The sequence below is a fragment of the Poecile atricapillus genome, chromosome 7 (genome assembly GCF_030490865.1).
Source record: "Poecile atricapillus isolate bPoeAtr1 chromosome 7, bPoeAtr1.hap1, whole genome shotgun sequence".
NCBI classification, from domain to species: Eukaryota; Metazoa; Chordata; class Aves; order Passeriformes; family Paridae; genus Poecile; species Poecile atricapillus.
In genome coordinates, this window is record NC_081255.1 from 10,764,774 (window position 1) to 10,785,608 (window position 20,835).

The following is a 20,835-nucleotide window of genomic DNA, read 5'->3' on the forward strand; positions in this document are numbered from 1 at the left end:
ATTTTAAGCAACTGGGTCAACACCTTTCCCTCTACAAATTATCTCCAAACATCTAATGAATGTCTAACAGCTGCATCTTCACCTGACACTTCTGGGGAAAGAACAACTCTGCTGTTATGTAGGGTTGTAATTTATTCACAGCTGCTGAAGGTGGTGTAAAGTTCTTGCAGAAATGAGCATGTGTCAGATGGAGGATCAAAAAATAATACACTTTAACATACCTTCTTCTCCCTGCAGGTTATGGGTAGCCATCGTCTTGTCTCAGAATTCGAGTTTTAACAAAATTTAGAAGGCTTCTAGCACACTTTGCACTTCATGATACAGTAATTAAGTCAAAATTACAATTAAAGAATTTAATGATCACCTGAGTAATTCATGTAGCTGATGTGAGAGAACTGAGTCGAGATTTCCTTCTCTGGTCAGTTTTTGAGATTATACCATTATCTGTCACTAGAGGACGCAAAATAGAAGCATGGGTTCAATCACAACAGCCGAGGTTTTCATCCCAAGGAGGCAGAAGCCTTTATTTCACTGTTTTCAGCCCCTTTTATAAAGTATTCCAATACAGGTTAGCATGATTGGTAAAAGGAGCAGCACCTCTCTTGTCCCATTGGTGGAATAAGAGAAAAACACATTAAGAACATCTGTGCATCACTGTTTTGGGAATCAAAACCCTATTTACAAAACAGTCCTTGAGAGAGAAAAGTTTCCCAGAAGACTTTTCCTTGGGAAACAGATTCAGCCACTGACATGCTGAAAACTCTCTCAGGCTCAGAAAATAATTTCCACAATTGTCATTAGGCCCTGTGACACTTTACTGCTTGGCTGTTTGCTCGTAATAGAGTAAGGCAGAATTCATTATTTGTGGAAACAAATTTTCTGCTTTTTGTGGTTGGAGTACTTGCTTATACCTGACTTAGTATCATAGTCATATCTTCTTCTGAGCTTGGGAAGTAGGATAGCTTGTTACCTTAGTAATATCCATAGGAACTGCCTCAGAGCCCAGACTTATGTACATCTTATGCTACTTATTACTACTTGAGTTAAGCCAGAGCACACTCTCCTTTATGATTTGTTTATAACGTTTTTTATACATTCTGTGCTTAGTCCTTTTTGTTGCCCTGTTTGAACCCACATAAAGACTGTTGTTTCAAGTTGTGGACCTTGTTCTTGTGTTCTTCTTTTAAAGGTCCGCTTCCTTTCCTTTTTCTTGCAGTTGTGCATTTATTTTGTTGTTTAGTTGAGAGGTTTTTTTCCCCTTCTATTGAATTCTTTCAGTATGTGGCTGGAAGTGTGTGATACCAGAGGGTATCTCAATGTGGCAGATTTTGTTTGTAGGTACACAGTTATTACAGTAGTGTGGCATGGGCAGGTGTTCTTTAGCTCTTCAGTCACAATATGTACAATAAAAGGTAGTGTTTTCAAAGCACGTTAAACCTGCAGAGCTCAGAATTGAGGTAAAGCTTTAGAGGCAGATGATGAAATTGATTAAATGCTGAGGCAAGAGCCCTGGTTTTTAGTCTTTTGAGGGATGGATTATATGTGATGTCATTGGGCACTATTTCCAGGTAGTGCAACATAACTAATGAGAAGATCCAGTTACAGTAGCAAAATAGGACATATTTTTAAGCCTTTTTGGAAGTTCTTTCTTGCACCATTTAGGAAGGTAATTGATTAAGAATGACTATATTTAGGTCTCAAAATATGTGAGATTTTAGTGTTCCATCTAAATCCAGGTGTTAATCTGCCTGTGTCTTATGCAGTCACACTGTTGCTGTTGAATCAGCATCCTCACTTTTAAGATATCTGTAGGCAAAGTCCTAATTTACTCAGGTTTGGTCCTGGTGTTTCTGGATAACAGTCTGTTCAGTGCAGGCTTTCTTCTTAAGTAAATGATTATAAAGGCCATATAATGAACTCTGCATTAGTTACAGCTCATTCTCCTGGAATTTGGGCAGTACTGATCATTCCTTCTGGAATATACCTGTGACTGCAAGTTGCTGAGCCACCATCTGGAGCTGGATTTGTGTTTACACTGAGCAATATGCTATTGCAGACACCACTTGCATCGCTGCTGCTGCAGGGGTGGGTCATGGCTCTTTATTCATCTCAAACTCACTCATCTGAGTTGATGGGGAGATGAGTGTTTATGCAAATGCATGTAGGCAGGTACTGAATGGTGCACTGGCTGGTTTAATTCTCATTCATCACTTTCTTTGTTCCCAAAAGCCTTATGGGATTTTCTGGAGATTTTTGGTTTGGGATTTTTCTAAGTAACATGACCCTCATGCAAATGGAACTTTTAACGCTGAAGAAGGTGATCTGGTAAAAATAAATCTGGTTCCTTACCTTTGTGAATCAATAAATGTGTAGCCTGAATGCAAATTTCTTTGAAAGACACACATTTTGATTTTCTTTTAAAATGTAAAAGACTAATCTTGGATCTATGCATCGGTAGTATTTAACTATTTCAAATAATGAAGGTTTGTCCAATGTACTTAAAATGTCAAATTTATCTAAGGTAGTTGGTAAATTGAAAGAAATTTGTAAATAACTTTGAGAATAACTGGTTTTTTTTACAAATACATCATTTAATTAGCTGGCCTATTTTTATAAACAACCCAGACCCCAAGTGGGAATGAGTTATAGAAGTTTTATTGAGAACAAGACAAAATCAGCAAAGCAAAAGGGACAGTTCTGCGAGCATGGCAAAATGCCAGAGGCTCATGCACAAAATGGTGGGTTCACCTTTTATACCCCTGATACTGCATCACCTTTATGCATATTTATTTTTGGTTTTACAGTGTCTTGCCCCATGTCACTCTTTTCGGTGCTAACATAGTTTTGTCACTGTGGCCATCAGGGTTATCACTGGTGGATGAAGTTTTGCTCCTTTTGAGGTCATGTCTCAAAAATGTGGCTAGCAACAGTCTATCCCAGACAAACTCATAAACCCACATTACAACACATGATATCATATTATCCTTGTGAAATCCAGTTTCACAACTAGGCTATGATAACAACATTAGCCACTTTATAACATATATTACAATCTTAATATTATAATATCAATTCACATAATACTTTGTGAAAGGCAATTCCCACTAGCTTGTTTCTCACACCTCATGTTGTTTCTACAACATGAACATTAACAAAGCATGTTTTTATTTCATCTTACAGTTCCATTGCATTTGGCACATTAAGGTTTAGGAAGTCCAACTATTCAGCTGATTTGCTGCTTTAAGAAGTTTAGGATGTATTTTTGGAATTTAAATCTCTTCCTTTCTGTCTCTCCATAAAGATATATATGTGGGTTTTGTGCATGAGCAACATATATGCTTTTAAAATTCAGTTCAAGTGTGAAGGAAAACTTGGTGTGACTAAGCAAAGTGACATAGTGATGTGATAAGTTTGCTTGTAGTTAACTGTCAGTCTACTGGCTGTAAATTCATAGTACTTTAAATTTAGAATATTGTTAAAAAAATTCTAGTTTTCTTCATATAAATAATGGGTTTTGTCTCATTAATTGCCTCTCTTCCTCCAAGTGAGGTGGGTGCCTCTTTATGCCCTCCCTTCACCTGGAGAGAAGTGCAGCTACTAAATTACAGATGTGTGATTTTGGGTGGCTTGGTGCTGCCATTTTGAGGAGACACAGAGAAAGCACTGCCTGCCTTTCGCTCCCTGGGAGCAGTAATTCGAGGGTTTAATTTCCCTGGCCAGCAATTTTCATAGAAGTTGACAAAGGCAATAACTTTTCTCCAGGTTTTATTGATATTGGGAAGTAGTTTCAAACCATACTGTGGGAGAAGGAAGGGAATGTTACTAAAGTAGACTGAGAAGATCTGTATTTCCTGTGGTGGGGAAAAAAACAGCTCTGCTTTTGCTTTAGCACAGGAGACTCGAGGATGCATTATGCAGCACTATCCATCAGCCCTACTTCCCAGTTACCTTTGAAGCAGTTGGTGTAAATCAGGCAAACAGATTTACATATAACTAAAATAAAAATGGAATACAGTCATCATTAAAGCAGATAACCTGCCTGATCAGTTGTGTTTTATCATGATTGTTAACTAAAACAAAAGACTTGTGGATAGAGAGGCCTTTATAATGCCTTAAGACAAATATTTTGCAGCTAATAATACATAGAGCATATTATACAGAACATATGCAGCTACCTCATATGGGTCTATAAAAGCCATTCTGTTTTAGGGTGATGTTGTGTGCTGTAGCAAACAATAATTTTTATAGTAGCTTTCACTTACATAATTATGTCTGGAAAATAATGTAAAGAAAAAGCTTCCAAAAATATCTGGACATGAACAACAGGTGATATTCAGATTAAAGTTGTAAAATACATGTTAAAATCCTAAATGGATTTTAACGCTGTCTTAGAAATTAAAATCTAAAGGGACTCTGAACTGCCTGAATGTTACATCTGATTTTGAAGAGTAGGGTTATAGCTGGCTCAGATTTCAAAGGTGAAGCTTTAATAAGTAAATCAACTTCCTTGTTCATAGCTGAAATATTCTGAAAACTCTGCTGGTTTGTTGCAGTTCCCATTCAGAATAATGAAAATGCCTAATCGGGCAGTGTGCTCATCTAAGGTGAGCTAAATACTTAATACAGGTAGCTTGCATATTTGTGTTGTTGTACTGCACAACAAAACCACAGATTCAGTATGTCTCTTATATTCCTTCCCACCACCATTATCTTCAGACTTATCAGAGAAGCTCATGCTACTTCCTTCACCCTTGAGAAAATAAAACATCTGCCCCACCCATCAGGTTTTAATCTTCTTATGGACAGAATTAATTTAGCTTCCTTTTGGGGAATGTGGTGGGAGAGGAAACTGGCCAAGCCTATTTGAGCCAAAGTCAGTCTTTTGTTTCAAGGAGAAAAAAGAAAAAGAGGGGGGAGGCGGGGGAAAAATCATAAGCTATGAACACTCTTTAGTTATGCCGCATTTATTAAGTATCAATCCTTTCCTATGCATTTTACCATAGTTTAAAGATGTCTTCACTAAAAAACCACTACTTTACTGAACATATGGCAGAAACTCCCTGAAGCATGCCAAAAATTAAATGTCAGGTTAATCAATCTCTTCCATTCCACTTAGGAGAGGCATCAGAAAAAGTTACATTATTTCCTTGAAGGTATGATTTTTATTCATAACTGAGAACTTTCACAAATATTAGTATACTAGTAACACTATCGTAGTGTTTAAGTTTATTCCATTCTGGGTCTTAGCCTGGAGGATGTTAAGTACTTATTACCTTTTATATTCTATTATCTCAGTTATATATAAAGGAGTAATAAAATAATAGTTTTAAATATTTTCTGTGCAAAATTCCATCTATAAAATGTTCCCTGCATATGGATTACTGTTATGGTACTCATTCTTTAAAATTATTAAATTATCTAATACCCACATTTGTATTTGAAAGGATTATAATTCACAGTGTTTGGTTCCAAGTACAGGCAGCTTTTCAGAAAAGAAAATAAAAGGACAGTAAGTGTCCATCCTTTCAGTGTGAGCATTGTCCAACTGCAATTAAGTTAAATTTAAACTGGGTCATAGTTGTATATGCTGAAATGGCTGCACTTGGAAGTGGAGCAGAAGAACTTTGCTATGACCTAGCCAGGTTATGTCAGCATGGACTGCTTGCTGCAATTCCACTGTTGTGAGAAAAAAGAAACAACACTTAATGCTCCTGATCATTTGTTTTGTCATGAAGATCCTATGATTTATCTGTTCTATGAGTAAATCAGGGTCTGATGAATTCAAGGACTATATTAGTGCTTCAGGTGCTAATACTTGTAAGTCCGGGAGAATATAGTGATAAGAAACGGGGGAAGAAACCACTCCATTCCATGTGAAATATTTTACAATGAAAAAAAAAATAATGCAAGATTCATAGGTGTTTTTTTCTTACAGAATTGGAAAAGGTAAAACATTAATACTTGACTGGTTGTCATAAGGAGTCTTACAGGCAAAACCAAAGTAGTGTTTCATAAAACTCAATTTATGGAATGTGTGCAGAAGACGCTACTTAACAAATGTGCTCATGGGTATAAATTTTTTTAATGAATAGGAAGAGGGGTAGGGAAGAAATGTCATTGTGTAGTTTATTCTAGTTTTTCCATTCCACTCTGCTAGCATGGAATTTGGACAATAATTCATTCAAACTGCTTAACTTCTACTAGTAGAAAATATGGAGATGGTGGAAGGGGAAAAAAAAATTAAAATGATTGAGGGGTCCAGGCAGTGCACTTCTTAATGACCAGGACAACATCATATTTCATTCAGGCTTAGGGCCTCCAAATTATTGTTATGGGGCTCTCATTCCTTTATTAACATTAATGAAAGCTGGATATCTGAAGTTGTTTGCAGCATGCCTTTCTCAACTGAATTTTGGTTAGAAAAAATTCATGCCTTTGATGGATGTAGCACACAGATTTGCCTGCTTTTTAAAAAGGGGATAATTCACAGCTGTATAGTAGGAAGTAGTGACTACAGCTTTTAACCCTGAATAAATTTTAATTTTTGTAAAGTAAAAGAATTGTAATTATCCATCATTGTTCCCCTATTTTTTATTTTTTTTACCATTTTGAGAATTCAGGGAAAAGATTAGATTTTTCAGTTAATGTGGATAACTTCCAAAATAGTTAAATCATGTAAAATGTGATCAAATAATAAAAGAAAACTGATGCCTCAGGTTTTTAAAATAATTTCAGATTTGGAAGACAGAATTTTGTCATGACATAAATAGAGATACATCTGTATATGAATAATGTGATTTCTGGGGATTTGTTGGGTTTTCGGTTGATTTTTCCTTTTTGCCTTTGGCATGACTCACTATAGGTACAGCATAAACTTTGTCATTTGATTTCTGAGCAATAGAGGTGTTAGTTGTTCCCTCAGGTATATATGAGTTATTTACCTTTATTTTAGAGTCTCAAGTAGCATTAAGAGTACCTCTGAATTGTCTAATTTCCTTACATTTTTGGGACATAAAAATGTTATCCTTTTCTGCACTAAAAACCAATCAATAAAATACAATATTTTAAATTAGTTAAAGATGATACAATGGGAAATTGGTTCTCTTCATTCAGAAGGCTGGATAATTGAGTTGAACTTTTATGGCAGCAAAAATCAATGTCTAGATGGACTTTGGAAGAGTGCCTATAAAAGGACTGGCATTTGCATTAAGTAGCAGCACTAAATTTTTGACTGAGTCGCAGATAGTACTCTCCAGTATTTTTGTTTTTTTTTTTGTTTTATCATCTTGTATCAACCTATGCATTGATAGGGCAAAACAGGTTTAAAATGTGATGTAAATTGGTGCTTCTTTTGAAAGTGATGACAGTGATACAAATCCTAAATGAAACGTGCAAGATTGTAGGTTATTCTTATTCTCACAACTGTTCTCAGGCTTCAGCTTATTTAAATACAGGGTGTGTTAAATATTTAGGAAAGGCAGTGAGGATGGTTTTAGTTTCCTTCGATGTCTTGTCTGGTATTTTGTTAACAAACGATTTCTTGTGGCAGTTGGTTTGTCTCATTTTAAACTTTGAGCCTTACTGTGATGTGGGAGCACTTGGCCTTTGTGGAAGAAAAGATGTGGCAGGGTTGTGTTGTAGGGTTTGGTGGTTTTAGGATCGCATGGATGTTTTTAATTTTTAATTTAATATAAAACTTTAAAAATGTTAACAGCAAAAGAACTGGGAATATTTGCTTTCTGAAGACTTTTTTGTGTTGAAAAGATTCCTCTCTTAGATCCTTGCAAGCATGACTGTTTCTTCTAAAATCTGAATTTTTGTCATCTTGGGAAATTTTTTAAGATTTCACATTATTTTCAGTATCTTAATCTTTTTTAGTTTAATATATTGCAAGGCATTATCAAAGCTGGTATCCTTAAAATGCTAGGATGACAAACATTATTTCACACACTTCACTTTTTAATGCAGTAAGGAAAAAGAGACTTCTCCATAATGCCCACACTGAGCATCTGGGAGATCAAAGCGAGTGGTTCACAGAATATTCCTATTAAACAGTTGAAATGCCACTTATTATTAGCTGAAGCTAAATGGGCTAATAGGAGGTGGAGGCATTGCTGTGATGCCCTTGTCCTCAGAGCACAGTGTGTAATCCTCAGTGCACCTTGGCCTCCACTGAGGTAGAACAGTCGGCAATGTTTTGTTAAAAATGTATATTGGTTACAAACTGTAACTATATAACTGATTGTATAAAAACACCAGTTTCTTCCTCCTTCTCTTTTCTTGAACAAATGACATCTTGAAGGTCACCAACAATTCAATCTACCCTTCAGAAAGTGGGTTTTTTCCTCCAGCCTTCCCAGGCAAATGAAAGCCCTTTGAGAAAAATCCCTCAAAGTTTTTAGCAGTCTTCTCCACCCAGGATACGGTGCACAACTTAAGCATTCAGATGGAAACCTTCGAGAGTACATAAAGGTTTAAGCCATGAATATTCCCTGAGCTGGAGGGATTTTTTTTTTTATTTTTTTTTTTTTTTTGGTGATAATTCAAGGTTACTGTCTTGGTCAGAACGATTTGACCAAAAGCAGTCTTGAGAAAAGTGAAGGGAATGGTTCGTACCCTGTGGTTATAGAGCAGTTAGCTCATGAACCAAAATGCATCATTACTATGATTCAGTTAGTGTTATCAGGAAAACTGTCATATTTAAATGCTTAAGAGAGCTCTTGTACTGTTGCCATGGCAATAGCAGAAAAGCAAAGTGGTAGTGTTCATCCATATCCCATGTTCAGCTAAATTCCTTTGCAGTCTTTCAGCTGTGAAAGGAAGAGGTACCATATTGTACCAGGCTCTGTTTCTTTTGAGCTGGAACAAATGAAGGTTGAAATTAACTCTTTGTGTGAAGATTAAATGCAAATCCTAGGCACAAGTGATCTAATTTGCTTTGCTCTTGGTTTGTTTTTATAATATGTGTAAAGTACTCTCTGTGGAGTTACTGATCTGCTGTTCATGCCATTGTGTCATGACTTGGAATTTGGTTTGGGCTTTAATAAGACATGCACTGCAGTCCCAAATGACAGATTTTGTTAGAAGAATGGATTTACCTCATAGGTTCCTATTTTCTCTAAGTGCAGAAGTGTGAACACTTACGACAAGAATTCCAGATCCTGCTTTCTCCTTTGACCTCACTTTTGTAACACTTTCCCCTGCCACTGAGCATGCCCTGTATTTCCAGCCTGTGTGATGTTGATCAGCTGTGCATTTTTAGTTTCACTCTTCAAGCTCCTTTTTCACTGATTTGCTGCAAGAAGTTGTTTCCAAAGCCCTCCTCCTGACCCAGAAAGCCTTTGCCTTCACTCTTGGTACAAAGCAGAGCCCCTGTTCTGTCCTTGCTGACCTACGTTTGCACAGTGCAGCGTTTCAGAGCTGGCAGTGCAGCTGCCCTGCCTCCCTCCTTACCCTGGGCTGCCCACAGAGTGGCTGGGCTTGGGAAGCAGGGCTGGGGAAGGAAGGCAGTGCTAGATGGGCTGGAGATGGGATCTGTGTAGGAATAACAGCCAGTGCCATGTCAGCAAGGGAGGGGTAATACTGTGCCCCAAGTCACATCCTGCTTTGGAAGGACAATCGGAAGTGAAAAGGACAATAATGCTCTTCATTTTGAGGTGCAGTTCTCACAGTGTAACTGAGTGATTATCCAGTATTTACTTATTTGTGCTATTTTACAGCAAAAGAGGGATTGAGAAATAGCATCTGAAATTAGGAAAATATGGCAACAAGTGATGTTTTTGCAAATCAGTTAGAAGCCTGTTCTTCCCAAAAGCACAAATGGAAGAAGTAGTAGCTTCTATATTAGCACATTCCCTCTCCCTTTCATTTCCTCTTAGGATGTTTCCACACATTGCAGTGAGCATTCATTCAAGAGAAAAGGTTTCCTTGCCCTGTGGGATTATGTAGGTATTTTGGATTGACATGTGATTAGGGACTGAGTTAATGTATCAGGAAAATAAGTGGGAAGAGGGAGGCAGTCTAAAGTAATGGCCTTTAGGTGCTTCCCTCCCCTCCAGTGCCTGATTTAGCCTGGGCTTGGAGACAGTTAATGCATGTCTTAACATGTTGATATATTCTGAAAATATTTTGTAAATAAGGACTGACACATCTTATCTTACTGCACTGCAAAGAAAAGCAGATTCTAAATTGCTGTTCTGGTAAGGTTAACCTGAAAAGTAGTCTGTCTCATCTCTTCTAGATCACTGCTATCCCATAATTTAAGTTGATAAATTTAAGTGAAGATCTTAGTGGGCACTGAATTTTCTCTTAGAACAACCATTGACACTTGGAATTACCTTGACTTGTAATTTTTTAAATTTAGACTAGATAGTGAACTTTACCCATGAAAGATCTCTCAGTGACTGGGGATGGGATCTGTTCTATTACACCAAACACTGTAGTTGCACATTTTGTATTCTTAATTCTCTTGGTATGGGATGTGCAAGTATCTCACACCGCTGATTTAACTGGAGATTTGAAAGGAACAGTTCTGTTGTTCAATAACAACGTTTTTTTGGTGAGACTTCATTTTGGTCTTGTAGTGTCAATGTGTAAATCTTTATTCAGTTGAAAGTTAAATAAGTATGGGGAAATGATGGAATTCCAATTTCTGTTCTTTGTTACCAGGCCAGCTTTTGTAAGATTTTTCTTTGCCATAATAATGGTGCTGATGACGTTACAATTTCTTCTTCCATCATAATTTTTGAGCCATTATGACTTTTTATATTTGTTTTCAACCTGAAGCAGACACAGAAGTAAAAACATTTAAAGCAAGTATTATACAAATTCTTGTACTTCTGTATTCAATGAATTATATCCTGTATGTTGTATTCTGTATTCAATGAGTTATATATATACTTTTTTTTTTCACTGTATTGCAGATGTGTTAGAGTTTTAGCTACAAGTTTGTATGGTATTGCTAATGAAAAATGCATTTTTTCTTGCTGTATGGGGGAAGTGAGAGAACTTGTCCAGGCTTTTAATGATATAATTAATTATTGCACTATTTTTAACATGAACTGTTTTTATACTCTACTAGAGTGAGATAGTTTAAGCACAAGCTAGAAAACAAAAAAACATTCAGAGAAAAGAATGTAGAGTGTTCATTCTGTAATTGCATATTTCATCATACAAAAGGTTTCACTTCTGTTTCTGAAAGCTTTGTAACAAATTCTGCAAGGAAACAATATTTGGATGCAAATGTTTTTAGTAGCCTTTGACCATACTGATAAGGATTCAAGTATGTTTATGGAGTAGTCTCAGCTTACACCCAAACATTAATACAAATTTTAAAAATCACGTTGGACCCTTAAAATGGCATTAAGAATGGCTTTGTATTTAGCATTCTGGTGCTCCTCAGTAGCCCTGTAAGTAGCAGGAGGTTTGGTATGCTAAACTAATGGGCACTGTGCTGTGGTTCTGCCAAGCTTGGACAGATCAGCATTGTGCAGGAGCTCCGAAGCCCTAAGAGGAGTTTGGTTTGGCTGCCAGACTTGATGATTCCAGTGCCAAACTATATAAGGTTTAGTATTAACCTCTTGGACTACACCCAGGAGCCAGAAACAGCATTTAGGACTAACCAAAGTTGGTAAAATTGGGTACCTCACAGTGGCGCTGGAAAGCCCCAAGGGCTGGGGAGCAGTGCTAAAGTCCTCTCCAGGAGGCTGGATTGCATCCTTGGCCAGCACTGCTTGCACTTACGGCATTGGACATCTTCCAAAATTCAGTCCCCTGCAATTGTAGTTGGCTTCCCACGCTTGCTCTGGAGGTCTAGAGCTAGCACTGTGGTGTAGAGCCTGCCTACAGTGATCTTCAGCCAGGTGCCTTTCAGCTGGATATCAACTGTGGCCTGTGTTAGCTGGGAGCAAGCAACACATTAAGTGAGGGAAACTGCAGTAGGTGCTGAAAGCACACTCCCAAAACATCTGTCCAGGGCAGCTCTCTCACATGAATGCCAACAGGCATCATGAAAACTGAGTATGTGAACTTTCAATTAATTTGGAGAAATCTCTGCAGAAGAGAGTTACTACTTTTACAGATATTTGCTTTCAGATATCAACAAGATAAAATCAGAAATTTATATGATTTGAGATGTGCTGGACATTCAGAAATGTACAATTAGCACGCCCCAAATACAGCAGAGTAAAAACTTTAGTAGAGGATCACCAAAAAAAATGGTGTTGAGAAAATTACCATCTGCACCTTCCAGAGAACCTGCTGGAATTGCTTCAGAGGTGCATCCAGTGCCTTGCGATCTGTTCAGATGTGAGTTCCTGCAGACAGACAGCCCGAGAGCTGCTGAGAATGGCCAGTAATATGATTTGTCTTCTCATTACGAAGGAGAGAACCCTGCTCTGATCTCTGTATTGTGCACAAAAAACAGGCTTTAAGGATGTGGGAACACTAGAAAAACCAAGTAATGCTAAAGCTAGGAATTTCTTTCTTCCTGAGCAGCTTTCCCAGAAAATGTGAAATCTTAAGACCATAAATATAATCAATTTTATTAAATAATAAAAGTACATCAAATATTTGTATTTTATCCAATTAATAAGTCCCAGTCAAACAGAAAACTAATTGCAGTTTGATCATTTGCTAATGATCAGAGGTGGGTATTGCTTACCCTGGCACTGTGACAAACAGTAATAACCTGAATCTGATACAACTCTGCTGTAACAGTTGGGAAAAAAAGCTTTAAAAAATTGCAAACCTGTAAATAGATTTAGCCCACTTCTCACAATTTCTTTTCAGTGGTACATATTGTGACTAAATTGCTTAGATTTTGTTCCTGCCCATATTGATGGCTGGAACTCTCAATCTTTTTGTGACTTAGTCTTCCCCACTTATAAACTCGTGTGGGCTTCATTTTCTCCAGCAGATGTGTTTTCACTTGGCTGACCCTTGCTTTTTGTCAGACAGAAAAGAGCAAAACAATACATTTGATTAGTTTTCTCTAGCTTTGCACAAAATGAAATTTTGTCGAGAATGGTGCAAGACTGGAACTTATGTTTTACATTTGTCATCAGCCTTGGAGTTACCTTGAAGTTACATACGGAAATTATTAGCAGATCCTGTGAATTTGCATAAAGGTTCCAAGTGGAATTAATATTACTTGGCACCAGATCTTAGGAGCTTGCCCTAACTTCTAGAGAATGAAGTAACTTTCAGTCAGCTCTTTGTGGGCTGAAAGTTGCATCCAGAACACCACTTGCATTTCTGAAGGCAATGTACAGAGCAAGTCTTTGCAAGTTTGATTTTGTTTATCTCTCCTTCCAAACCAAATAAGCAAACTTCTCAAAACTGGACCTACTTCAAGGGAGTACATTCTTAGTGCTTTAGGATTTATTGATAGTGTCTTACTAAATTGTGATATTGCTAAATGTGTTGTACATTAATGCAGTGTATAGTAATTGTCATGTGGAATTTGAAGGTAAAACTCATCTGCCCTTTGTGCATTGCCTTAATTTTTAATTTTATAGCAGTTCTGGATATTAAGAAATTATTACATGGAACAGAACTAGAGCTATGAATGAACTCCTTAAAATAAAATTTTAGTGTGGAAAATATGCTCAATTATATTTTACTGGCACATGAATCAGCAATTGTACCGCCAAAGTGTGCATGCTTATTATTGCATGTTAACACATAAATCCTTATATACCATCTCTTTTTTTTATTATTTTTTTTAATCTCGAGTTCACTGGAAAAAGCTTTTGGTTATAATTTCATCATATTCAAGAGCTGTACTTTTTTTTTTTAACTTAAAAAAATAATTTTCTGCCTGCACTATGTGCTGAGCTCAGTGTGGGCTTTGCCTGGGGCATCTCTGTGGTCACTGTCCATGCATTCAGCACTGTTTATTTACACATGCCACGCAGGGTCGGGCAGCAGCACTGGCCCTCAGTGCAGTCTGCGGTGGCGGTACCTGCCGGCCTTGTCTTTGGCCGCATTCGTGCAGGCATTGTGCTTGTTCTGCTGTAAGTGGTTCCAGTATTTGATCAGTTCACTAGGTTGGAACTGATGGGAGGTAATTAGGTGGCTGTATTTACAGCTGGAGTAAGAAACTCGCCAGTGATTGAAGACAAACTCGTTTGGTGGGGGCATGGGGTCAATCCGCAGCTTGGCGAGACAGATCCCCACGTACACATCCTCTAAATGTAAACGTCTGATGCTTAAGGAGACCTTAAAGATTTTTTCTGCTAAGTCTCCAGAAAAAACATAACCAGTTCCAGAGCAGAATACAGGATAACGTTCACTTGGATACAAATCAGGTGGCATATACCACTTGCTATCCTTGTTCCTATTAGGTGCATAACCTCTCATTAAATAACCTGTAAAATACTTGTGCCTTGGAGGAAGTTCTGGTTTCAGAAGCTTGTGTATTAAATATTCAGTATTGACAAACATATCACTATCAGTTTTCATAACATACGGAACATGTGGACAGTAGGTTGCAACCCAGTTCATTCCCATCAGAGTTTTTATAGTTAAATTATAGTAGGTATCTAAGTATTCTTGTTGAATGATGTCATGGTACTGTCTGCTTTCCTCAAGGATGGTTTGCTGGAGGTATCCATTTACCTTGGTGCTTAAGCCCAACAAAAAAATCCGCACAATTTGGATGCCAGGTGTCAGGCTCTCGTTGCCCCAGGTCTGTCGAATTGCTTGTCTGGCCTCCACCTGGCCTGGCTCTGCAGCTATGAGCAGTGTTAGAAAAGGGGTCTTTTCCTGGCACTTGTCAGGCTCATTTATGACATATTTGAAATGATAGGAAGTTGGATACCCCGTTCCTTTCTCGTTGTAAATACTTCCATTGGCGCTGAGGGTATTTTCCAAACCTGTTACTCCCTGTGGTGACAGATCTGTGTTGTTAGGGTTGGTGACTGTCTGAGGCCTAAATGTCTGAGGCACAGCATCTCTCCACATGTTCCTTAGAGAGCTGTGGTTGGTCTCACTTTTTGCAGATCTAAATCCTCGTATGGTGTAAGACATGGGGTTTTCTCTGAATCCAGCCTTGCCTGGCAGCCAGTTGTGGTGGTTAAAGAACAGAAACATGGCAAAAAGAAACACCAGAGAGACCAGGCCAATGAGATGGGTGCGAAAGAGAGACCTTTTAGTATTCCAGGTCATCTTTGCCAAGCAGCAGTGTCGTCTTCTCCACTGAAGCATGTTGTAAGGATCCAGTGAGATATGAGACAATGCTCAAGGAAAAGGCTTTTCCAATTGGTTTAGAATCCACAGCTATTCTTTGGTATTCATTTTCCTTTCAGTTGAATAATTGTCTGCAAATGGCTCACTCTGCAAAGAATAAAGAAAAATAAATCAGAAATATGTCATTTTGCATACTTGTAATATAAACAGTTTTAAATAGAAACTAGATATAAAATTGAGTTAAATTTACTTTTTCAAAGAACAGCCCAAGTAAATGGGAGCAAGATTTGACTTTTGCTAAAAGCTAACCTTGTTTTATGATTTAATTTGATTTGATAGCTTTTAAAAATGCTTTTTTGCCTGATAAAAGTTTTGACAATCATCCTGGATATGAAAGATAAAGAGGAAAAAATGGATCATGTTAGCAGGAAAAAGTGTGAAGTAGATGTAAATAGCTTTATATCCATGGCTGTGAAATCCTTGTAGAGTGTTTGAGAAGGACTTGCTGGCAGATGGAAGGTTTATTGGCATTAATAAAAATTGACTTGACATGCAGAGGCTAGGATGGCTCAGAGTTTTAAAGAGTTTTAAAGCCCTTTCTGCAAATGGCCATGCCTGGTGGTGGGACAGACATTGCAGGGTTGGCAATGGCAGAGCTGTGTTAGTCACGGGACACTGCCTGGCATGTCTCTACTGACCCCCACTGTGCAAGGAAAGTCAATGAGAAGATGCACCTGTCAAAATTAATTTTCAGAGTCCAGTAACCTCGCTGCATAGCCCTCAGATGCTAGTGCAGGATAACATTCCTGATCACCTTTCAGGTGCCTTTCACCTTCTACTCAGCATTGGAGGAAAACATAGAATGGAGCACTGGGTTGTGGTGCCAGGTTCAGAGGCAGCTGAATTGAAATTAAGCTCTTGATTTTTAGTAGACAGATCTTGGGTACTGATCATGTTAACTGGAAATCAAATTGCTCAGGACTAAGTTTCTGGACAACTATCTGATGATCAGGATACTAGATTTGTTTTTTTTTCCTCTACAGAAGTATATGTAACTACTGTACATAGCAGTTGGAAATTTAAGGTATTCTGACCAGTAGCTATAGCTGTAGAAAAAAGTGCCAAAGCAGTCTGTGCTTCATTTTCTCTTAAATTTTTGTTCATATTCAGGAGCAGAGTCAATATGGCAGCTTCATGATGCTGCATATTAAAAGCTGATCACATCATGTTGTAAATGAACTTGCACTGTACAATAGCAATTCGTTTGTGATTTTCAATTTACTCTAATTTATTCCTGGGCCCTAGGGTTTTGTATAGGTAAAGGGATGACAGTTGAACAAGACTCAATAGAAAATGCTGTTTCTAATAGAAATATGTAATTTATTAATTGCTTTGCTATCTTATAAAACCAATATTTTGATTAATTTGTGCATTTAAAAACTAAGTGATACATTACATGGGAAACTACAGGGTTTAACGTTGTAAGGGAGTAATTTTAGATGAGATATCAATCGAATAATAGGATATTAAGTTATCTGCTTGTCATGCAACACTCAGTCTGCCCTGTTCACGAAAGAAATATTCGTATTTCGGAAGCATGGGGAGAGGGGTATAACCGATTTTTGTTTTACTTACTGCCGGTATCTTTATAAACACCCTCCGGAGCGAGCGGGAGGTGCCTCAGGGCCGGCCCGCCGCCTCAGCGACCCCGCCAGGGGGCGACGCTGCGCGGTGATTGTGACGCGAGAAGGGCGCGCACACCTCCATTATTCGGGAACACCCGAGCCCCTTCCGGGAGCACCCGAACGCCTCAGTGCCCTTCAGCTGCTTTTATGCGTTTGGTTTTAAAGCTTGCTGAAAGTATCTTTGATTTTCTTATTAAACTATTCGGGGCTCATGCCACTTCCCGGAGACTCAGTTGCCTCTGTAAAACTCAGAAATGCTTGTGCCTAAAACTGTGTACTTCGGGAATCAACCTGAGACTCCACGCTTGTGCTGCTTTAACTCGAGTGTTGTCCTCCTGTAAAAGACGATAATCCCTAAATTTTCGAGACTCGTGTTTATGTGACCATTTGCACCTGCTTTTCTCTGCTGGAAAAACAGAAACTTCCCCTCAAAACTTGTAATTTTTAGTTTGTCTGCAGTGTGCAGTGAGTTGTAAATGACTACCTTAGTGACTAAATGACTAAGTTAGGGAATATCTCTGTATAAGCAAACATAAATGTCAGTTCAAAGGATAGCCTAGATCTCAGGGAAGTTAATTGTTTGATAGCAGATTGGAGGGCAGCAGTGGGAACGTTTGATTAATTATTGTTCCATTGCATGTGTCCACAGTTTAGGAAGAAAATCAAAGCCAGAATTTCAGGATTGTGGAGTAGCAGCTAGAACTCAGATTAATTTTGTCACACCGAATTGTTCCCCTTATAAAATTACAGTCACTAGATGGAAATACTTAAGCAAAAGTGCACTGCACTGCTAATCTTTCTTTAATCTTTAACTGAGGTAGTGTTTTGATGAGCACCTACTTTGATAAGGCAATAGGCAAAAGTGAGAATCTTAAGTTACAGAAATATTTGTTTAAATTGGAAATGGTTTGCAGGTGCTGTGTTTCCCTGATGCACTGATAAAGTGTCCCAGCAAAGGCAGTTGAAATGGCTGAAGCCTTTTTTTATTAAGCTGCATGCTTACATAATGCATATGAAAATAAGTTTTACAGTGATGGACAGAACTAGAATCAGAAGACATTTTAAGAGAGTAATATTTCCTAGATTTTTTTTACATATTTCCTTGGTTTTTTTACACATTTCCTTGATTTTTCAAGGTAGGAGTGTCTTAGAAAATCTGTCTCTGTTTGCCCTTTAAAAAGGCATTTTATGAATAGGGGAAGCACCCACATCTATATTTCAGCTTCATAGAGCTATTGACTGAAAAAAACCAAATATCTTGGGCTCATTTTCTTTGCAGTTGTGTATAAAATATGTATGTGAAATATACAGTGGGTATTAAGCATTGGAAATTCAGCAATATTTGCGCCTTTGAAAAAAAATACTACATGTTAGGGTGCATTGTTTAAAAATAATGTGAAAAACTGTTAATAGATATTAAACCCACCATCGAATGGTATAATAAAAATATTATTTTCTCTAATTTAATTAGGGCTAGAGCATCACCTTTTTTGCTCAAATACTTTAAATTCCATTTTGCAGAAAGGTTATGAACAGCACCAACTACTGACAGTAGATAAGAAAACCTAAGTATAGCAGAGGGTCTCTAGAACACTAACCTTGTCCTCTGAGAGTGTGTTGTTGCATGTAACTGCATTTTGGAGATATTATTTGTGATAATGCTTCTTCATTTTTGGCACCTGGCAGTGCAGTCATTGATGCATTATCAAATGCCAAATACATAAATTGTGAATGCCTCTTGAATTTTTATTTATGGTCTGTGCTCTGCTGATGTTTTGGTTCCTGGTACTTGCAGTTCTGCACTATAATTACAGCTTTGAAAACTGAAGCATTTGACTTCCTATTCACACGTCTTGGATTTTCATTTTTTGATTAGCTGTGTGGGCAAACTCTTAAATTAGAGGGAAGAGTTCAAAAGGCAGCCTGAGTCTGTATTCTGATGAACAGCAGTTGCATATTAGGCCTCATTTAATGTGGCTGACTTCCGTTACGGACTCTATTAATCTTTTGCACAAAACAATATTTGGGATAAGGTTTGCTGTGCAAGTGTTTAAATGCCTGATACCAATGTCTTACATTATTAGCCAGTACATTATTATGTACTTCTCCAGGAGTGTTGCCTGAAGGTACATTTTTTGTTGTTGTTGTTTTAAAAGTTCTGTCAAGTGACTGTATTCTAAATGGCCTGAAACTGATTTGAAACCAGTGTCTGATGTATGCTGCATCCCTTGGTTTGTAAACTCTTTCCAGCTGCAGTTGTTTTATTTCATGTTGGCATTGTCTTGGGCAAAGAAAACACATTTATATTGACATTTAATGATTTATTATAGCTTATTGGTATATTCTGCACATAAGCACTTTCTTTCAGTGGTGTATTGAATTGCTGTATATTTAGGTCTTAAATTTGTATTGCAAATATTCACCTTTTTTTAGTCACTAGTGACGAAATATTTAAATGTCAACAAAAAAATAGAAATGATTGGCAATTAGATGGAATGTCATTTTACAATCCAAGTTAAACAGTCCGTGTTTTCATATTAAACAGAAATTGCAGTGATGGCAAGAGATAAGTTACGTGCTTACCATTTTGAGTGTGTAGTGTTTGAAGGTTTCCTTTTGGGATGTCAGGGAGCCTGATGTTACTTGTAAATCGTTGTGCCTGATTGCACTGCTGATGGTTTAAATCATGCCCAGTCTTTTGCCTGCTCCCAATTTATGCTTGGCTGGTAGTGCCCTGGTGACATTTTGCTTGCGTTTGGGGGGCAGAAAAGCAAGTGTAAAAAGGGCTGAGGGGACTTTTAAGATAATGTCTTTTGACTGTGTGGTCTGTTTTGATGGTTCAATGCTCTCGGTATGTCACATTATGGCCATTTTATCATGCCTTAAGATTACTTCAGATAAGGATTAATTCTGACCTAGTTTAAGAGGATTTCTGTTTTTTCCGTATTGGAGGGGTTTGAGTTTTTAATTTTTCAGTTAAAAGCAATCATTACAAGAACTCCATTATCCCTTTAATCCTTCCTCTCCAGCCACACCAGCCTTGGCAGACTGTGAGCCGTGCATTTAGTCTGTGTAAGGGAGTGACATTGTGCTGAGGGAGAGAAAAACCTACGAGAATTCTTTCTCCCCGCTCAGAGACAGTGTTATCTCCGGGCTCTGCAAATTAGGAACGATCATTATCTGTAATGGCTGAAAGGTAACAGACAAGCGTATGAATATCACACACATGGGTTTGACATACCTTCCTTGGTCAGGCCATTTATGATGCAGGATTATACCCACAGAAAATAGTTTGGGCACGCCATCACTTCAGCAAAAAAGATGCTCTCGACCGTGTGCACATCCCCCATCATCCCTGCTTCCTGCGACCGCTCTGCTCGGGATCCATTCTGTCCATCTGCCTGCCCGATGCCGATGCCGTGTTACCTTCCTTGCTTCAAAGTGGTGTCCTTGTCTTGGGGCTTTTTGTTCATGCTGCAGACAAAAGGACAGGAGTTGTTGCTGCGGGGCACGGGGTTGACTGGCGCTCACAGCTGCTGCATTGGGGCTCTCACATCTGGTGTCTGTCAGCTCGGACAATACAGGGCTGTGTTCTCCTCTCCTCAGGATCCATATTTCTGGTGGAAATGTTAGCAGGGAGTGCTAGTGCGTAGTGCCTCAGTTGTCTTCGGTAATAGGATCTGTCTCTGTTCCTTCCTTCATTGTTGCTAGGCAGTAATAGAAATGGTTTGGCGTTATTTTAACCCAGAATTGTGGTGTATAAAATCCATTCTGTAGTTCTTCAGCTGCTGCACAGGCAGGCAGCAGTTTAAATGTGGGCTTTGACAGATGCTGTCTTCTGACAGAGCAGAATTTAACGTCACTGCTTGGCTGAATCCCACGTGATTGTTTGCATTCATTTTGACTAAATCCAAAGGCAGACAGGAAGCTTTACAGGCTCATGCTCTTATTTGATAAATGA

At 38.1% G+C, this 20,835-nt stretch overlaps 2 protein-coding genes across 3 annotated transcripts in view; one reads left to right on the forward strand and one right to left on the reverse strand.

The window, feature by feature from the left end:
• Positions 1-20,835, forward strand: part of CDC73 (cell division cycle 73) — a 108,584-nt gene that overhangs the window by 40,921 nt on the left and 46,828 nt on the right. The window lies entirely within an intron of this gene.
• B3GALT2 (beta-1,3-galactosyltransferase 2) lies at positions 12,518-20,688 on the reverse strand. Its single transcript, XM_058842581.1, has 2 exons — positions 20,116-20,688; positions 12,518-15,336 (listed from the first exon to the last, which is right to left on the reverse strand). Exon 2 carries the CDS (start codon positions 15,205-15,207, stop codon positions 13,939-13,941), a length of 1,269 nt encoding a protein of 422 aa, XP_058698564.1. The 5' UTR covers positions 15,208-15,336; positions 20,116-20,688; the 3' UTR covers positions 12,518-13,938.